General features: G+C 42.9%; 1 protein-coding gene across 4 annotated transcripts in view; it reads right to left on the bottom strand.

Moving 5' to 3' along the window:
- Positions 1 to 17,323, bottom strand: part of LOC126293746 (tropomodulin) — a 633,877-nt gene extending 616,554 nt beyond the window's left edge. For 2 of the 4 annotated variants that reach the window (XM_049987099.1, XM_049987100.1), the window contains exon 1: positions 16,994 to 17,323. In XM_049987099.1, the coding sequence (XP_049843056.1) occupies positions 16,994 to 17,071 (78 nt within the window). In that variant the 5' untranslated portion in view covers positions 17,072 to 17,323. The remainder of the gene's footprint in view (positions 1 to 16,993) is intronic. The other 2 variants (XM_049987098.1, XM_049987103.1) reach the window with 1 other exon arrangement.
- Between the last annotated feature and the right edge of the window lie 2,628 nt (positions 17,324 to 19,951).

Genomic DNA, 19,951 nt, shown 5'->3' with positions numbered 1-19,951 from the left:
GCAGCAGCGCTTGTTTGCGTCAGCGCTATGTTGACTGCGGACAGACTCAAACATTTGTCGGCTGCACAGCGTCCCATTAGCCAGTAACCTACCGCCTTTATGCGCTGCCCTGCAGAGTTTCATATGGCCACGCCTGTTTCTGTCTGCAAGGCTATGAACTTCAGCGAGCCCGAGAGAGAGAAATGTGAGTGCACCAGCAACTAAGCAAACAAGCACTACTCATAATCCTGCCATAAGCTTCTCTATTACAGCATATTACCGTCTGCTAACACCCTACCACGTATTCAGTTCCGTATAACACTCAGTGTTCGTTCTACGCTGAATAGAAACAATACGCACTCAGCACTGAATGTAGACATAGCTCTCTGAGTGCTACATAAAGCAGACGTTGTTGCTTATGTGTTTCGCAAGCTGTGTGCGTACAGAAGTTAAACGTTTTATTTATTTATTTATTGCCGTTTGGTGAATTTACCACCCTAACAACTCATGCTACGTAAGTGGTGCAGATGATTAAAACAAACTCGGTAAGTGCATACAAACGATACCGTAGCTGATAAGTTGGCGTAACAGACAATCAGATTTCTTTTATGTTATTGAGAAACAAAGACAAAGAACAGAACAGATAAATGAATTTGCGACAGTACCTTTTGTTTATGCAATAACTGGCAATATATATAAATTAAACCCTACTTGGCTGTCCCCTGACAACGACTATTCACCGAATGCGCGAAAAATTGATTTTGGAATGGCACTGGAAAAATATGGAGAGGATAAGGATGTATCGCATGGCACAGAAGCTATCGACGACAATAGATAATTGTAGCTTACAGGGCGATTCAGCTAAGCTGTCCGGATAAGAAATTTCCTAAACCATTTAACACAAAGTAATTCTGTTTTCATCCTTACTAAACGACGTATAGTCTTTCATATCTATATTAATTACCGAGACATCCCTGTCAACTCCGCCTTTTTCAGTTGGAGCTATCGTAATTTCTGCTGCTGTCCGAAGTTCTAAATACCGTAATTACTCCGACACTTGTAATCGGATTCGCAGAGTGGAACGCCGTTGAATTAGTCCCTTTTAGACTAGCAGCAGAAATTATCATAGTTCCATTTTAAGAAGCGAAGTTGATAGTGGTAACTCCGTATTTAGATTGCTACGAAAACAGACTATATGCCGTTTGGTGACATCTGTCACAACTTGGTGAAAAAAGAATTACGATGTCTTAAACAGCTCCGGAAATATTTTGGGTAAACGGCTTAGCTGATCGGCGTGTATGTGTAGGCTACAAACGACGCAAAAGCCCCTGACGATTTTAAAGTTTGTTGTTTTTTTGTGATGAGAGGATAATAATGATGCTGGCGACAGATCGGAGTATAAATTCGCTTAATCTCTTGCTTGGAGTGAGTTGCTGATAGCGACAGCGGGGGAGCCTATAACCCCTAGAGGGCGTGTCCCCAGGTGGCGGATAGGGGAATGCCTCCCAGATATGGGTGGTAGGACGGAAATGAAGTATCTCCCGCGGACTAACAGGAAAACTGCCGTCCTGCAGTCGGATGTTGGCTCATCAAGGACTAGGCCCACAGCTTAAAACTGTGGATCGGCGACAGACCCTCGCGATAGGCCGGCAGATGCACATCATCATGGCACAAAGTCGAAATACAGACATCAAAAAAAAGATATGTATCATCTCGGTTCCGAAAGTTCCCGAACCTGTACAGAAAATTGGAATAGAGATCAACATAAACATCATTTCCACCCTTTTTATTGCTCATGAAAACCACACATTGCCTGTTGTACCACCATACAGAGAGACCTTCAGAGGTGGTGCTCCAGATTGCTGTACACACCAGTACCTCTAACATACACTAGCTCATCCTCTTGAATTTATGCATGCCTGTATTTGTCGTGGTGGCATGCTATCCACAAATTCATCAAGGCACTGTTGGTCCAGAGTGTCCCACTTCCCAACGGAGATTTGGCGTAGATTCTTCGGAGTGGTTGGTGGGTCACATCGTCCATAAACAGGCCTTTTCGATCCATCCCAGGAATGTTCAATAGGGTTCATGTCTGGAGAACGTGCTGGCCACTCTAATCGAGCGATCTCGTTATCCTGAAGGAAGTCATTCACAAGATGTGCACGATTGGGGCAAGAATTGTCGCTCATGAAAACGAATGCCTCGCCAATGTGCTGCCGACATGGTCGCACTATCTGGCATTCACGTATCGTACAGTCGTTACGGCGCCTTCCATCACCACCAGCGCCGTACGTCGGCCCCACATAATGCCACCCCGAAACAGCAGGGAATCTCCACCTCGCTTCACTCGCTAGACAGTGTGTCTAAGGGGTTCAGCCTAACCGAGTTGCCTCCAAAACGTTTTCGACGATTGTCTGGTTAAAGGCTTATGCGACACTTATCGGTGAAAAGAACGTGATGCCAATCCTGAGTGTCCACTAGGCATGTCGTTGGGCCCATTGTACAGTGCTGCATGGTGTCGTAGTTGCTAAGACTGACCTCACCATGGATGTCGGGAGTGAATTTGTGCATCATGCAGCGTATTGCGCACAGTGAGCCGTAACACGACGTCCTGTGGCTGCACAAAAATCATTATTCAACATGGTGGTGTTGCTGCCAGGATTCCTCCGAGCCATAACCCGTAGGTAGCGGTCATCCAATGCAGTAGTAACCCTTTGGCAGCCTGAGCAAGGCATGTCATCGACAGTTTCTATCTCCCTGTATCTCCTCCATGTCCGAACAACATCGCTTTGGTTCAGGACGAGAAACCTGGACACTTCCTTGTTGAGAGCCCTTCCTGGCACGATCGAACGGCGGTACTGTCTAGGCATGGTTGAACTACAGACAATACGAGCCATGTACCTCCTTCCTCGTGGAATGACAAACTGATCGGTTGTCGCTCCCTCCATCTAATGTGTGCTGCTCATGCGTGGTTTTTTACATCTTTGGGTGGTTTTAGTGACATGTCTCAACAGTCAAAGGGACTGTGTCTGTGATACGGTATCCATAGTCAACTTCTATCTTCAGAAGTTTTGGGAACCGCGGTGATGCAAAACTTTTTTTGTTGTGTGTATAAAGGAACGGAAAAGGTTAGGGCGTCCCCCCCCCCCCCCCCCCATAGGCGACGCGCGTCATTAAGGCCCCAATGGCGTGAGAAGTGAGCAAGGGTTACCAACTTTTTCGGAGCAAGGTCGTAAACAAGCGAGCTCTGGTCACACAATTTGCCACTCTTTACGTCGGCTGGCTCTAGGACAGGAAGAGAGCGTGAAGTTGGTTGGTTGGTATGGGGTATAAAGAGACCAAACTACAGGTTCGTCAGTCTTTTTTCCTGACGCAAGCAAGGCTCAAGTGCAAAAACACCCACCACCACACCTAAACACGTTAAGCTGCGGCAGCATTAAATTGACATCTGCGGAGTGCAGGAGATCAGGTGGAGTGGAACAAAATCACGATATACTGGTGATAGATATAAAATCATCTATAATGGCAGCCCAAAATCAGTCAGTGGAGTTGGGATAATTGTTAGCTGGAAATTTCTGGACTCTGTTGCAGAAGTAGTGCGATCTGACGACTATTTGATGAAAGTTGTCTTGGATATGGGCGAGAGGAACATCCATATATTCTCGTGTAACACTCCGCAAACAGGCTGCACGAAAAAGACGAAAGATGACTTTTGGATGTTGCTTGATGATAATATCTTAGAAGTGCCACCTGAAGACACTCTCGTCGCATCTTGTGCTCTCAGGGGTCATGTTGGTTCAAATGCAGATGGATACCGATACCATGGCAGTAATGGGGTTTGATATAGAAATGTAGATGGGGAGAGAGTATTGAACTTTGCAGAAACACACAAACTAGTCATCACAAACACTTATTTCAAGAAGAGGGTGTCCGACCTTTGGACTTACTGCAGTGGTGACAACATAAGACAGATAGATTTTTAATTTTTGTACGGCGACGCGACCTAAGCTTCGTTTTGTCTGCAAAAGCTTTTCCATACGAAGCAGTTGCAACACAACAATGCCCGCTAGTTGTCAAATTGCGTATCAAACCTCCAAATCAAAGGAGGAGAGAATGCAATGGCCCAGTGCGTACTAAATGGTTGCGGCCCAGGGAAGCAGAAAGAGCCATTATTTCATCCATCACGCTTACCCCTATTACTGACGTAGGAACAACATGGGATGCCCTGAAAGACCGTGTCATAATAGCGGCCCACGAAAAATTAGGCACCACAAAACAAGGCCGACGTAAAATCGACTGGCCTGAGGAGGTGAAGAAGGTTGTACACTTTAAAAAGCAGCTATACCAAAAGACAAATGAGAACTGGAAGGATTACCGAGAAGCTAGGAATGCAGCAAAGAAGGCAGTTGCGGCAGCCAAATCAGCCCACTTCAGCCAAGTCTGCCATAAACTAGAAACTCCTACCGGAGAACGAGAAATTTATATAATGGCGAAGCAGCGCCATTAACTGCATACATTGAAAAATTCTGTGGAAACAATAAGGAAGAAGGCAAACTTATTATCAACAGCAAGAAGAGCGATGGAGGAACTACTTTGAGGAAGTCTGCAATGAGGAGTTTCCACATTCTCCAGTTCCAGTGTTAACTCCAGTAGATGGACCCATTGCACCGGTCACCAAGGATGAAGTCTAAGCATTATGAAAAATGGAAAGGCAACGCGGCCAGATGATCTTCCTGCAGACACTGGAAATCAAAACACTGGGATGGTTGACGGATTACTTTAATAAGATCGTTGCGAAGGGAAAGATTCCAGCTGACTGGACACGTAGCACAACAGTTCCAATTTGGAAGCAGGAGGGAAGTCTAACAACTACTGCCTAATACGCCTTTTGTATTCGAGCGCATCATCGATAAAAGGATCCGACATACTCTTTCCGTCCATGAATCAATGTGGATTCCTGAAGGCCTGTGGGACGACAGATGCTATCCATGCAGCTCGCCTACTTATCGAAAAGCACCGTGAGAAGTCAAAACATCTACACTTCAACTTTCTCGACCTCCGGACTATCTGAAGACTTCCCTATTTCCGTCGGAGTTCATCAGGGCTCTGCTCTCTCACCGCTCCTATTTATCACAGTCATGGATACTCTGAAAGGAGGTTGTATACATGGAAGAACCCTGGAGATACTAAAAGGTATCAGATAGATTATATAATGGTAAGACAGAGATTTTGGAACCAGGTTTTAAATTGTAAGACATTTACAGGGGCGGATGTGGACTCTGACCACAACCTATTGGTTATGAACTGTAGATCAAAACTGAAGAAACTGCAAAAAGGTGGAAATTTAAGGAGATGGGACCTCGATAGACAAAGAACCAGAGGTTGTACAGAGTTTCAGGGAGAGCATAAGGGAACAATTGACAGAAATGGGGGAAAGAAATACAGTAGAAGAAGAATGGGTAGCTTTGAGGGATGAAGTAGTGAAGGTGGCAGAGGATCAAGTAGGTAAAAAGATGAGGGCTAGTAGAAATCCTTGGGTAACAGAAGAAACATTGAATTTAATTAATGAAAGGAGAAAGTACAAAAATGCAATAAATGAAGCAGGCAAAAAGGAATACAAACGTCTCAAAAATGAGATCGACAGGAAGAGCAAAATGGCTAAGCAGAGATGGCTAGAGGACAAATGTAAGGATGTAGAGGCTTATCTCACTAGGGGTAGGATAGATACTGCCTACAGGAAAATTGAAGAGACCTTTGGTGATAAGAGAACCACTTGTATGTACATCAAGAGCTCAGATGGAAAGCCAGTTCTAAGCAAAGAAGGGAAAGCAGAAACGTGGAAGGAGTATATAGAGGGTCTATACAAGGGCGATGTACTTCAGGACAATATTATGGAAATGGAAGAGGATGTAGATGAAGATGAAATGGGAGATACCATACTGCGTGAAGAATTTGACAGAGCACTGAAAGACCTGAGTCGAAACAAGGCCCCCAGAGTAGACAACATTCCATTGGAACTACTGACGGCCTTGGGAGAGCCAGTCATGACAAAGCTTTACCATCTGGTGAGCAAGATGTATGAAACAGGCGAAATACCCTCAGACTTCAAGAAGAATATAACAACTCCAATCCCAAAGAAAGCCAGGTGTTGACAGATGTGTAAATTACCGAACTATCAGTTTAATTTGTCACAGCTGCAAAATACTAATGCGAATTCTTTACAGGCGAATGGAAAAACTGGTAGATGCGGACCTCGGGGAAGATCAGTTTGGATTCCGTAGAAATACTGGAACACGTGAGGCAATACTGACCCTACGAGTTATCTTAGAAGAAAGATTAAGGAAAGGCAAACCTACGTTTCTAGCATTTGTAGACTTAGAGAAAGCTGTTGACAATGTTAACTGGAATACACTCTTTCAAACTCTGAAGGTGGCAGGGGTAAAATACAGGGAGCGAAAGGCTATTTACAATTTGTACAGAAACCAGATGGCAGTTATAAGAGTCGAGGGACATGAAAGGGAAGCAGTGGTTGGGAAGGGAGTTAGTTAGTGCTGCAGCCTCTCCCCAATGTTATTCTATCTGTATATTGAGCAAGCAGTAAAGGAAACAAAAGAAAAATTCAGAGTAGGTATTAAAATCCATGGAGAAGAAATAAAAACTTTGAGGTTCGCCAATGACATTGTAATTCTGTCAGAGACGGCAAAGGACTTGGAAGAGCAGTTGAACGGAATGGACAGTGTCTTGAAAGGAGGATATAAGATGAACGTCAACAAAAGCGAAACGAGAATAATGGAATGTAGTCGAATTAAGTCGTGTGATGCTGAGGGAATTAGTATAAGAAATGAGAAAGTAGTAAAGGAGTTTTGCTATTTGGGGAGCAAAGTAACTGCTGATGGTCGAAGTAGAGAGGATATAAAATGTGGACTGGCAATGGCAAGGAAAGCGTTTCTGAAGAAGAGAAATTTGTTAACATCGAGTACAGCTTTAAGTGTCAGGAAGTGGTTTCTGTAAGTATTTTTATGGAGTGTAGCCATGTATGGAAGTGAAACATGGACGATAAATAGTTTGGACAAGAAGAGAATAGACGCTTTCGAAATGTGGTGCAACAGAAGAATCCTGAAGATTAGATGGGTAGATCACATAACTAATGAGGAGGTATTGAATAGGATTGGGGAGAAGAGAAATTTGTGGCACAACTTGACCAGAAGAAGGGATCGGTTGGTAGGACATGTTCTGAGGCATCAAGGGATCACCAATTTAGTATTGGAGGTCAGCGTGGAGGGTAAAAATCGTAGAGGGAGACCAAGAGATGAATACACTAAGCAGATTCAGAAGGTTGTAGGTTCTAGTAGGTACTGGGAGATGAAGAAGCTTGCACAGGATAGGGTAGCATGGAGAGCTGCATCAAACCAGTCTCAGGACTGAAGACAACAACAGCAATGGATACCCTCAAAAGAAACCCGCAGATCACCCTGGACGTTACTGTATGCTGACGACGTGCTACTGGCCAGTGAAGATAAGAATGGTCTATAACTACAAGTCCAAGCTTGGATTGACCACCATGCAGATATAGGACTACGCTCAATGTGTTGAAAACATATTACCCTTACACAGATTTAAATGACTCTGTAGCCACCAGAATCAATGGTGTTGACTTCCCAATACCAAGTACCTGGGCTCTACAATTGCTGCCGATGGAAATCTCAGTGCAGAACTCTCCAACCGCCTTAGCAGCTCGTGGCTCAAACAGCGTTCCATTACTGCAGTACTATGCGACAAGAAAATTCCAAAAAGTCTAAAATAAAAAGTATACCGATCGGTAATCTGTCCGGTTGCACTGTATGGGGCTGAATGCTGGCCTTCAACAAAGGAAATAGAGCAAAGACTTGCTGTTATGGAGACGAAAATGCTTAGGTAGACATCGGGATTAACATTGCATGACCACGTCACAAATAATGAAGTTCGCAGGCTATACGCTGTTGTACCAATTGTAGACAAAACGAGAGGAAGCCGCCTATGTTGGTACGGGCATGTAGTTAGAGCAGAAGAGACAAAAGTGGCAAAGAGTAGTTTCAACCTAAATGTAAATGGGAAATGGCCAGCAGGGCGACCAAGCCAGCGATGCTAGACACCCTGCATGAAAACGTCAGGATCTCAGGCCTTCACCCCGATAAGGCACAAGATCGCAAGAAGTGGCGATGAGAGGAAACAGCGAACCCAAACTACGAACTGTGACTTTTCCGACAGGAAATCACGAATCCAGTCGCACAACTGAGGCGACATTCAGTAGGTATGCAGTTTGGTTAGAAGACGCTTGTAAGGAACGGTGTCTAAAGACTCCTGAAAATCTAAAAATATGGAATCAATTTGACGTCCCTTGCCCATAGCACTCGTTACTTCATTAGTATAAAGAGCTAACTGTGTTTCGCAAGAACGATATTTTCTGAATCCGTGCTGACTACTTGTCAAATCGTTTTCTTGGAGGTACTTCATAATGTTCGAATAGAGTATATGTGCCAAAACCCTACTGCAAATGGTAAGTAATATCACTTCCAAAGCAGTAATACACTAACCAGAATAGAAATTTATAGATGTAAAATCATACTGATGAGCAACCACATTGGAAAGCACGTACTCTAATCTTGGCAACGCAAGTATACATCAATTGAGGTCATATGGTAGTCAATTTTCACCTACTGCCCACTTTTCTATATTCGATAGCAGTAAATTTTTTTAACCGCCCACCGGTTCCGCAGTAATCGAGATTTATGAAGTAGGGAACTAACTGTGCTTTATCAAGTTTATAAAGCAGAGTTACATTGATAAAGCACAGTTACATTAAGTTAAAGCGTATCTTAATAGTTTGTTACCAAGTACTTTATCTAATTTTTTTATGAAGAGCTATGAAAATGTTTTTAATACCCATTACGCCTATCGCCCATCATGAAAGCTGGACCGCCAGCTGCTGGCTGGTAGGGACTATATTTCTGGGATAGACTACTATATTATTAAATAGGTATATATGTACAGTATGTGTAGTTACAGTCAAATGGTTCAAATGGCTCTGATCACTATGCGACTTAACTTCTGAGGTCATCAGCCCCCTAGAACTTAGAACTAATTAAACCTAACCTAACTAAGCTAAGAACATCACACACATCCACGCCCGAGGCAGGACTCGAACCTGCGACCGTAGCGGTCGCTCGGCTCCAGACTGTAGCGCCTAGCACCGCTCGTCCGCTCCGGTAGGCTAGTTACTGTCATTTATACTTTGGTACACCTTGAGCAAGGTAACTAGTTATTTGCAGGAACCTTAAGCAATGATTAAAAGTGAAAGTCGTTTGGTTACTTATATCATTTGTTTCCTCCTTAAGATTTATTAATCTGTCCTACAAAAGTAAGCTACTTCTACACATGTGGTACGAAGAAAAGTGAATGACATTTGAATTGCAGAATAAACGACTTGCTTTAGCGTTTCAAGGTCGAATGACTAGAATTATGACAGCATTCTGAGTTGGACAGTACAGTGATTTTTTTTAAATCCAAATCCCATACCTGCAGATTTTGGGCAACAGCTGTTACGATGGGTAAAACTCGGGCTGCGTCGTAGTTTAAACATGACGGCCTTCACAATCGGCCCTTAATCTTTCGATACGGGCTAACCGCGTCAGACCAGGATGTTTACAGACCAGCCTACTCGCCCCAGTTGCTGTCCTTTTGTCGTCCTGCCAAGTATACAGACGTGACACCGTGTTTCTTTGGACAAGGTTCGAAATCGCTCGCAGATAGGCCCTTTCTAAAATCCGGTAGGGGAGAGGTTTGAGGGGAGAGGGGGAGAAGGGAGTGTGTCCTGTGTAGTGCGTTCAGACCACCGTCATATAAAAAAGGCTACCACGCCCTGTCCGTCGCTCGAGAGTGTTTCACATAACTGAGGACTGCAGCGCATGGCGAACCACAACTCTGCCGATAAACTTTCAGACGCTTTTCAGGGATACCTTCTGCGTATTTTGGTACAAGCAGAAGCTATGCACTGTCTCCGGCGGGTCATTACAGAGTTACAGCGTTTTGTTTGGTTTCTTGCCCCCAATCAACTTGTCATCTGTACTGCACTGAAAGTATCGCACATCAGCGCAAATCTCGACGGTGTGCGCTGCGTCTTATTTGAAAACAAACCTGTTCCACAGTACTTTGCAAAAAACTCTTCGCCCTCAAGTTTGCGTTCAGTACTGTTCTGTACAATGTAAATATGTAAAACTCCAACCAGGCACTCTTGAAATGTTTATTGCACGAACAGTTTTTCAAACCTTTTCAGGCTTATCTTCAGATGGTGTACAAAAGGTTTCACAGCTGTTTCAAAGCGTTATGCTGGATGCCGACTTGCGACAGTACGGGCGGCTTTTGTTGTTAATATTGATTTGCCTGCTTCCTTTCTGAAGGACAGTTGCTACCACATCACTCACGTCAACAGAATATGTATGCATATACACCGCAATAACGAAGATTTTCCAGCATCCAGCGTGTTCTATACAACTGTTGCTGTAAACGTTCAGATCCTCATAAATCGGACTAAAAATTAAGTACTTTTTCGATTTTTTGCAACAGCTCTAAATGTTCTGAATCTGGTTATTGGTAACGAAAAACACAGTAAGCATTTGATTAAGCGTTAATGCACAACAGCTTCAGATCGAAAAAATTTGCACCCCTTGACAGTTGCCTCTACATCCCATCATGCAATTGTGCACTACCCCTACTCCTCTCCCTCCCCCCCCCCCCCCCCCGCCCAACTGGGTTTTCCGTGATTTGCCTAAATCATTACAAGAAAATGTCGGGATGGTTCCTTTGAAACGACACGGTCGATTTCGTTCCCCATCCTTCCCTAATCCGATGGGACCGATGATACCGCTGTTTGGTTCTCTTCCCCAAACCAACCAACCAACCGTGCACTCTGTTAGCCTTCCACACTTCAACGACGTTTATTCCAAAATGGTTCAAATGGCACTGAGCACTAAGGGACTTAACATCTGAGGTCATCAGTCCCATAGAACTTAGAACTACATAAACCTAGCTAACCTAAGGATATCACACTCATCCATGTCCGAGGCAGGATTGGAACCTGCGACCGTAGCAGTCACGCGTTTCCAGACTGAAGCGCCTAGAACCGCTCGGCCACACCGGCCGGCTTGTTGCTTGTAACTATGAAGAAATTTCGACGAATTCTACAAAAATCCTTCAAAAATTTTTTAATGAACAAAAATTCTTCAGAGCCGCATTAGCTGTATGAAGATCCTGTTCCTCACCATTATACGTGTATCATCAATTGTTAAGTTATCACTTCATCAGGCAAAACAATGTACCATGTTCCAACATTGAAGTTGCAAACAAATTAATTGCATAATCTCTTAAAAGGTTTATCATCGAATGGTTGCACCCGGGTAGATGGATGTAAAGTTTGTTGGTTGAAGTGGTGGGAGCATGTCGGCTGTTCATACCCTGCCCACAGCTCGACGAGAAAAGTCGGTAGGTCACGTGGCAGAAACGCCTACGAACGTCCAATTTGTCGATCGATGGGTCGGCCCGTGTCTGGGGCTCTAATATGTTGTATAGTGTTTCATTAACGATGTTAAATAAAGGCTCCCTTCTCTTTGTAGATGCGGTATAATATTCTAGTACACCCGTTGAGTGCATTTAACGATTTAGTGCATTCGTTTATTAAATAAATAATTATACACAAATTATGAAACACCTGAGGTGCCATATCGCGGACATGTTTCTTCATAGAGTCAGCATGTCTATCACAACCGTGCATATGGCACTTAAAATTTTACATATATGCAACGAAGCTTATTTGGATCATTCGTGTGATTGTACCACTTATAGGGTTCCGTACTTCAGCTGATAAAAACGGAACCCATGTAGGATCCGTGTCTGTGTCTGTCTCCCCGACTATTAAAAACACTTTCTCAGCAACATGCTGAAATTTATGTCACATACTAGGATCTACGGTCCTTGGCAGTGTAAACAAATTGAAGCTTGTACGTCAAAGCAATCAGAAGATACAGCCATTTATGTCACATATTTTAATACTCGCGACCTTTCTCATCAAACCTATAGGGTACTTCTGTTAACCTAGAATCATGAAATTTGGCAGGAAGCATCGTTCCACTGTACAAGCAAATAAAAAAATAATCATAAAACTGCTAATTTGTAATCACATCACCGGAAATAATTTTTCTATTTATTGCCCGACTTCAGACTTGGAATTAAAACATTCTCGAAAGTCTTGGAATCCCCAGGATTGATACACTGCCCGTATCAATGACGATTACACCTAAAAATCGTCGGTATTCTCTATTCGCGAATAGAATGAACTGTCTATACACAAAATTAAATCTGCACGGAACCCTCCCACTGCGAGTCCTACCACACGTGGGCAGGTTTCACAGGTGCTGACTCCATACGATAAACAAACTGTACTCAGGTGTGTGACTGCTTCGTTTAGTCTATACATAAATTGATTTCAGATCCTTTCGGTTTGTAATTTTGTTATATTTAGTGCGATAAATCACATCTGCATTGTGTGTGTCTGAAGTTGGTTATGGCGGACCGAAATTAATTACCTGATATATTTAGAAAATTTGTTGTGTTCCGCACAAGTGGAATAAAATAGGTGTAAGTGTAACTGTTTACAAAGTGCCACAGTGTTGAAGAGAAAGTCCAGACGAGCAATTTAATAAGAGACATTCTTATCGAGTCAGAAAACAGCTTCAAGCTGCAAGAAGCACCTAAGCCATACTGCATGCCCTAGCGCGAGATTTGCAATAACATTTCGCTCTCTTCTCGAAAACCACCAGTCCTGCAGAAGAAATAAGGCCTTTTTATAGGAAATTTAATGCAGCTGAAATTTAAAGTGGAAGGCGCTTTGGCTAGAGGCCATGGTTTTCCAGTTATTCAGGAAAAAATGTACGAGCGCGACATTCAAACCCCCCAGCACTCAACCCCCCCCCCCCCCCTCTCTCTCTCTCTCTCTCTCTCTCTCTCTCTCTCTCTCTCTCTCTCTCTCTCTCTCTCTCTCTCTCTCTCTCCCCCCATAAGGTCAGGATTTTCAGTGTGCTGTTCGTGGTGCTCCATCCTACCACAGCACAAAAAAATTTGCAACCAAATGAATTATTTCCCCACACATTACCTTGTTTTCGTCATCAATGACGGGGCTACTGCGCCACCACCTTAGTCATGCACTTACAAATTGTTAAGTTCCTGTAAATTTTACCTCCCAGTTCTGTTTGCAGCATAATACTGAAGACACAGTAGTTTTATTTGTTTGGCCTTTCTGCTACAAAACTACTATGCTAGTAAGGCTTAAGTTTAGATCGAACAGTAAACATAATTAGTATTTACAGAATGTTTACAAAACTCCTTTCATATCCCATAAAGTTTAAAAGAAAAATGTTAACAAAATAGCCGACTAAGCCGATGGCGTAACAGCCCTGTCGACGGAGACCAAAAATGGTCAAATTTTCGAGTTTATTCTTGTAGGTGCAAATTTTTGTAGTGCTGAGAGTTCTCTGAAAAACTTGCTAAAAATCCTGACCGGTGGGGGACGAGCGTGGGGTTCGATGTGTTTTATGGTAACGTTTCTACATTTTATTTGAATAACTAAAACCGTCGGCTCTAGCAAAAGCGTATCACAGTAATCAAACTGAATGATTTAGAAATCACAGTCCATTTGAGAGTTGAGTCCAAATCTGTATTGGTTATGGTAGCTTCATCCCGTCACAAGAAAGAGGTGACAAACATTTTATTTAGCCTTAGATGGACAAAGACGGATTGAGAAACACCTATCAAATGTTTTGGATGTGTCACGGATTCACTTCAGTTTCTTGTCATTCAGAACAGCTCTTGACAACTGAATAACATTTAAATCTGGTAAGACAACATGCAGACTCTTCAATGGAGAGAATTTTGTTGATGTGGTAGTTCGTGAAGAACGGTTATATAGGATAAATTTAAATATTTCATTGAGTGAAAATGATATTATTCAATCAAACATAGCTACTAAGGTAGATCTTAAGAGCTGTCACAGAAGACTTTCACACCAAATCTTTCCCCATGTAAAAAAGATTTTTAAAGATGAACAAATTCTCAGTTATAAATACAAGTGTCTCATACTGCAAGATGGATTTACAACTTTATTTATTTTTGGGATTCCATTCCCAACTTCAAATGCACCCAGTCCGCCGAGCAGCGAGGTATAATTTCGTGTAGTGGACATGGGTCTTGCACGCTTGCCCTCGGTTGACAGTTAGCTGTGACTGGGAAAATAAGTAAAATTGTCTACCATGGTCTACCGAAGCCGTTACAACTATTAAAAATGTATTAATATCATCACTACCATCTAAACATTTCTACCATTGTAGGAAAGTGTGTTTGAACTGTAACGCTTTGTGTTCAAACTTTTGGTAGCTAACTTAGCTCTTGAAATCAGTTTCGCAGTGATGGTCAGCACTCTGAAAAACAGGAGAGAACACTGGAATGGTGTGAAGAAAATCTGAAAGTACATAGACTAATCGCTAATGGCTTATATAATGTAAGGAGTGGGGATATTTGTTTGTTTTTAATACTCAGGCAATACAGCAGATGTTCTTATTCGAGAATCAACCACAGGTTTTGCTGTTAATCTCTGTGAAGCCACGAAAACTTTGAAATTTGAGAGAGAGAATGTGATAACCTTGTCAATAACAAGAACCACAATATCTAGCTTCCTGCGAAGATTTAAAAGAAATCACGTGGATTCAGTCATTTCTGCAAAATATTTTGAGATTAAAAGAAATAACTATGACTTTTCATGTGGCTGTCAAGGTACCATTCGTTCAATCAAGGTCCCTGAGTATCTATCATAAGCGAACAAAACAGACAGACGCAAAGTATCATCTAACACGAGAAAAATTCATCTTGGTCGTCTTCAACCTGATGCATGCCATTCTCACTAAGCCATTCACTAGAAACAACTTAGATAAACTACGACAGCTATTTTTATTCTCGATACTGAAGATGTTCGAGACAAAATACAGTGAAAGCGTTCAACATTTAGTAATTCATGTGAGAGATGTGATAATGAATTAAAATGCTTTGTTTAATTTATTTATCCGATATTCATAACCATTGTTATAACTTGACGTTTGTGTTTGGAGCACTTTTCAGCTGCGTCCATTGTGCTGCCATCTGGGACTTGCGCAGAGAACTTTCTCGTGAAAAAGACCGCCCCTTGCAATGCGTGTGTAACTTCGTGCGTTATGTATCACATCTTTGTACCCATTTAGTGAATAAAATTTCGTCAGTATCCTACACTGAGAATCAGTGGTGTTTTAATGTGTTCCCTTTATCACAAGAACTTAACTATCGTTAACGTCTAACTTGTTAAACGTGTCCGGCAATCTGTAAGTTCACGCACAGTAGCGGCCGATACTATGAGAATCGGCCTTGCAGCGCACTGATTTGGAATCGGAATATTTGGAAGCTAGCCCAGACATTTACAGTATTTAGTGATCCATGTGAGATTCGATTTGTAAAACAAAACTTCCTGAAATACGAAGCCACGGCATAAAATTTCTTATTCAGGTACATAAGGGATCCCTCCCTCCCCCACAGCCCTTCAGTCTTATTTGTCAGGATAGTGTGATCTGTAGTGTAGCCAGACATCTAGGTTAGATTGGAAGGTACATAGCCAATAAATAACAATGAGAAATAGAGGTTGTAGTACCAGACTAATCTGTAGATTACCCTGACGTTTATATCCGTGCCTTATTTAATGAACTTCGTCGCATTTACAGCAATTTTATTCCTAAAAACTAATACTGCAAGGTAAATTAAGAAAAGCTACATCAAGCCTACATAATGGTCAAGTCTCTGGCGATTAGTTGATGTACATTATGCACACACATCGACACGAAACTAACAAAATGCAACGAGGGATGTGGGATGCGTTACTCAAGTTTTAACCAGATATTTAAAAACGTTCTTTGGAACAGATCGTACAAACAAGGTTAAACTGCAGAAACTACCTTTCGATGGAAATACGTTCCATAATATTACCACAACTTCATAAGCATTTCTAGAGTTAAATCCAACGTCGTTTTTGTTATTTTTATTTTAACAGACTACCTCTGATACTTTAATAAGTGAATTCATTATAAAGATGTCGGCGTAAGGAAATACTACTCTGCAATTTAGTATGGACTAGCTTGTCGTATATTCAAACACACTACATGCTTGTAAAAAGCAATTCCAAAGGTATCGCTAGAAATCACTCTCTCCTATACTATCTGATGCAATAAACCAAAATATATCTCGCGGTTTTGCACTTCCCTTTCTCAAATCCTTCCGATTATCCGTTAGAATCGTGTAACTTTCAACGCATCACTTATTAATCAGAGCTGAAATTAGTAGATTCTGATTCGACATGCACGAACGACAGAGTTAAAACAGTTTGGCACCGAATCACTTTAAACCTCAGACCTCCGCGAGATCTTTGATAAGAAATAACATTAACAGTATATAACGTATTGAAAACAAACATGTGTTGCATGAAGAGCGATTGCAGTTAATTTCATTGCAGGCGCGAAAAAAAGTAAAAATTCTGATTGGAGACCGTATAGTAAGTTTGTTTCTCAAGGCTCCAAAAACAGAAGTAAATATAATGAAATACAATTTATTTTCCCTTAAAAGGTTCAAAAATAAAAAAAAGGATGTTGCAAAATAGTGCGAAGCCTGTAGGCTGTAGAAAAAAAAAATTACAGCTAACCGCAGCGTGAGGGACGTCTATTTCTAAACCGAAGTCTCACTAAATTTAGCCGTCGCGTCGAAGCTTTGTCCGGTTGTGTCAATGAAGAGTGCTGCCTCCGCTACGTAAGCGGCCAGGGCGTAAAGGCGGCTCAGTTTAAAACTATCTCCTGCCGGCGCGCGTGCACACAAAAAGTTCCAGCAAAGCAGAAAAACATAGTCTGAATTGTGTACTTACTTCCTCTATCTTCAGGCTTGTCCGGATGGTCCTCCGCCTGGTGGTGGCACCCTCGTAATATTCCTCGACCGTCTCCATTTCTGCCGCTGCAAGTTTTTGCTACGCGGAAATTAAAAACACTTCCTTTTCCTCGTGGACTGTACGAAAGAAGGAGCAAGGTTACTGCCGGCAAAATACCGCTAGTACGCCTCCACGCGTGCGAGCGAGCGCGCTGAGAAATCGCCGGGCACGGCTAAATGCTTTTTGTAATAACCGCCCGCCGGTTTTTTAAAGCGATTCGCGAACACTGCCCCAACCCCAAACTCACTCGCCGCTCGAGTTCCCGATTAGTACTGCACGCGGAACAGCCAATCAGGAGCCGTGGCGGCGCTACGGGCGCGGCGGCCATGTTGTATGCCGCCCGATTAGACTGCCCCGCCACGGAGGCTGTAGATACTACTTCAGCGAGGCCTCTGTTAATACACGAAAGGATCGCACTATTGTAGCGAGCGCATGTCTGTACGGGTTCGTCATCGTAACTTCAACGCACGTCGCTCTGGATGTTGTTTTAGCACTGATAACTGAAGTATTTCGAACTAGCGTGTTTGTACTTCTTGTGTTAAGACTGTTTTATTACAATAAATCGTTTCGTCACTACAAGTTTCTTTATTAACTTCATACGATGACCGAAAAAATGACGGACATAAACTTCTAATTACAGACCCATCGGCTTGTGCATACATTCGTAACGTTTTTCATAAGTTTATAAACGTAACAGATACAGATAAACTTTTAATAACTTTTCTTATGTTTTGACCACACTTTTATTTTTCCAACAACACATTATGCGTTTTGACTTTCTGTCATTTTCAAAGGCCAGTTATATAAAACTGTTCATTAGATATATTGTACAGCGTCGACATTCTCAAGCACGAGACGAGTGAGATTCTTCAATTGACACTAGTACTAGTGAAGGCGAAAACATTTTTATATACCGTACTTCATGACCTATACAGATCAGCTGAAGAATAGGATACTAATACTAACGAACACTAAAAAATCGACGCACGTGACACTGGCATACTGCACCTCAGTCGAACAATGCGCAGGCGGAAAAAAGCGACATACACAAAATGTGTGTTCCACACTTCAGTTGACCTACATAGGACAATTGAAGTATTGAGTACATTTTTTTTCTTTCCTCTCAGATGCTAATAGTATCGATGAAAATTATCAAAGTAGTACTAGATATACACAATGTGTTCAAAAGTATCCGGCCAGCTTGCTGAAAATGACATACAAGTTCGTGGCGCCCTCCATCGGTAATGCTGGAATTCTGTATGGTGTTGGTCCACCCTTAGCTTTGATGACAAGTTCCACTCTCGCAGGCATACGTTCAATCAGGTGCAGGAAGGTTTCTTGGAGAATGGCAGCCCATTCTTCACGGACTGCTGCACTGAGGAGAGGTGTCGATGTCGGTTGGTGATGCCGGGCACAAAGTCGGAGTTCCAAAACATCCCACAGGTGTTCTATAGGATTCAGGCCAGGACTCTGTGCAGGCCAGTCCATTACAAGGATGCTATTGTCGTGTAACCACTCCGCCATCAGCTGTGCATTATGAACAGGTGCTCGATCGTGTTGAAACATGCAATAGCTATCCCGAATTGCTCGTCAGCAGTGGGAAGCAAGAAGATGCTCAACACATCATTGTAGGTCTGTGTTATGATAGTGCCACGCAAAACCACAAGAGGTGCAAAAAAACACGACCACACCATAACACCACTGCCTCCGAATATTACTGTTGATACTACACACGCTGTCAGATGACGTTCACTGGGCATTCACTATACCCACACCATACTATAGGATCGCCACACTGTGTACCGTGATTCGGCACTCCACACAACGTTTTTCCACTGTTCAATCATCCAATGTTTACGCTCCTTACACCAAGTGAGGCGTCGTTTGGCATTTATCAGCGTTCTGTAAGATTCAGGTCAAGACTCTGTGCAGGCCATCCATTACAAAGATGTTATTGTCGTGTAACCACTCCGCCATAGGCAATGCTCGATCGTGTTGAAAGATACAATCGCTATCCCCGAATTGCTCTTCAGCAGTGGGAAGCAAGAAGGGGCTAAAAAACATCATTGTAGGCGTGTTATGATAGCGGCACGCAAAACCACAAGGGGTGCAAATCCCCTCCATGAAAAACACGACCACACCATAACACCGACCCCTCCGAATTGGCACTACACACGTTGTCAGATGACGTTCACCGGGCATTCGCCATACCCACAGCCTGCCATCAGATGGCCACAATGTGTACCGTGATTCGTCACACAACGGTTTTCCACTGTTCAACCGTCCATTGTTTACGCTCCTTACGCCAAGCGAGGCGTCGTTTGGCATTTACCGGCGTGTTGTGTGGCTTATGAGCAGCCACTCGACTATGAAATCTAAGTTTTCTCTGCTCCCGCCTGTCATAGTGTTTTCAGTGGATCCTGATGCAGTTAGGAATTACTGTTTGATGGTCTGGATATATGCCTGCGTATTACACATTACGAGCCTCTTCAACTGTCGGCGGTCTCTGTCAGTCAACAGACGAGGTCGGCCTGTACGCTTTTGTGGTATGCATGTCCCTTCACGTTTCCACTTCAACTATCATATCGGAAACAGTGGTCCTAGGGATGTTTAGGAGTGAGGAAATCTCGCGTACAGACGTATCACACAAGTGACATCTAAACAACTGACCACGTTCGAAGTCCGTGAGTACCGCGGAGCGCCCCATTCTGCTCTCTCACGATGTCTAATGACTCCTGAGGTCGCTGATATGGAGCACATGGCAGTAGGTGGCCGCACAATGCACCTAACATGAAAAACGTATGTAATTTGGGGTGTCCGGATACTTTTGATCACATATTGGAAATCGACCCTAAATAACGAAATGTGTCTAGACATCCACATGAGCACTAAAAGAAG

Source organism: Schistocerca gregaria, chromosome 10, assembly GCF_023897955.1.
Source record: "Schistocerca gregaria isolate iqSchGreg1 chromosome 10, iqSchGreg1.2, whole genome shotgun sequence".
In the NCBI taxonomy this organism is placed as follows: domain Eukaryota; kingdom Metazoa; phylum Arthropoda; class Insecta; order Orthoptera; family Acrididae; genus Schistocerca; species Schistocerca gregaria.
Note: the sequence above shows the minus strand (reverse complement) of the source record. Positions and strands in the feature narration are given on the sequence as shown.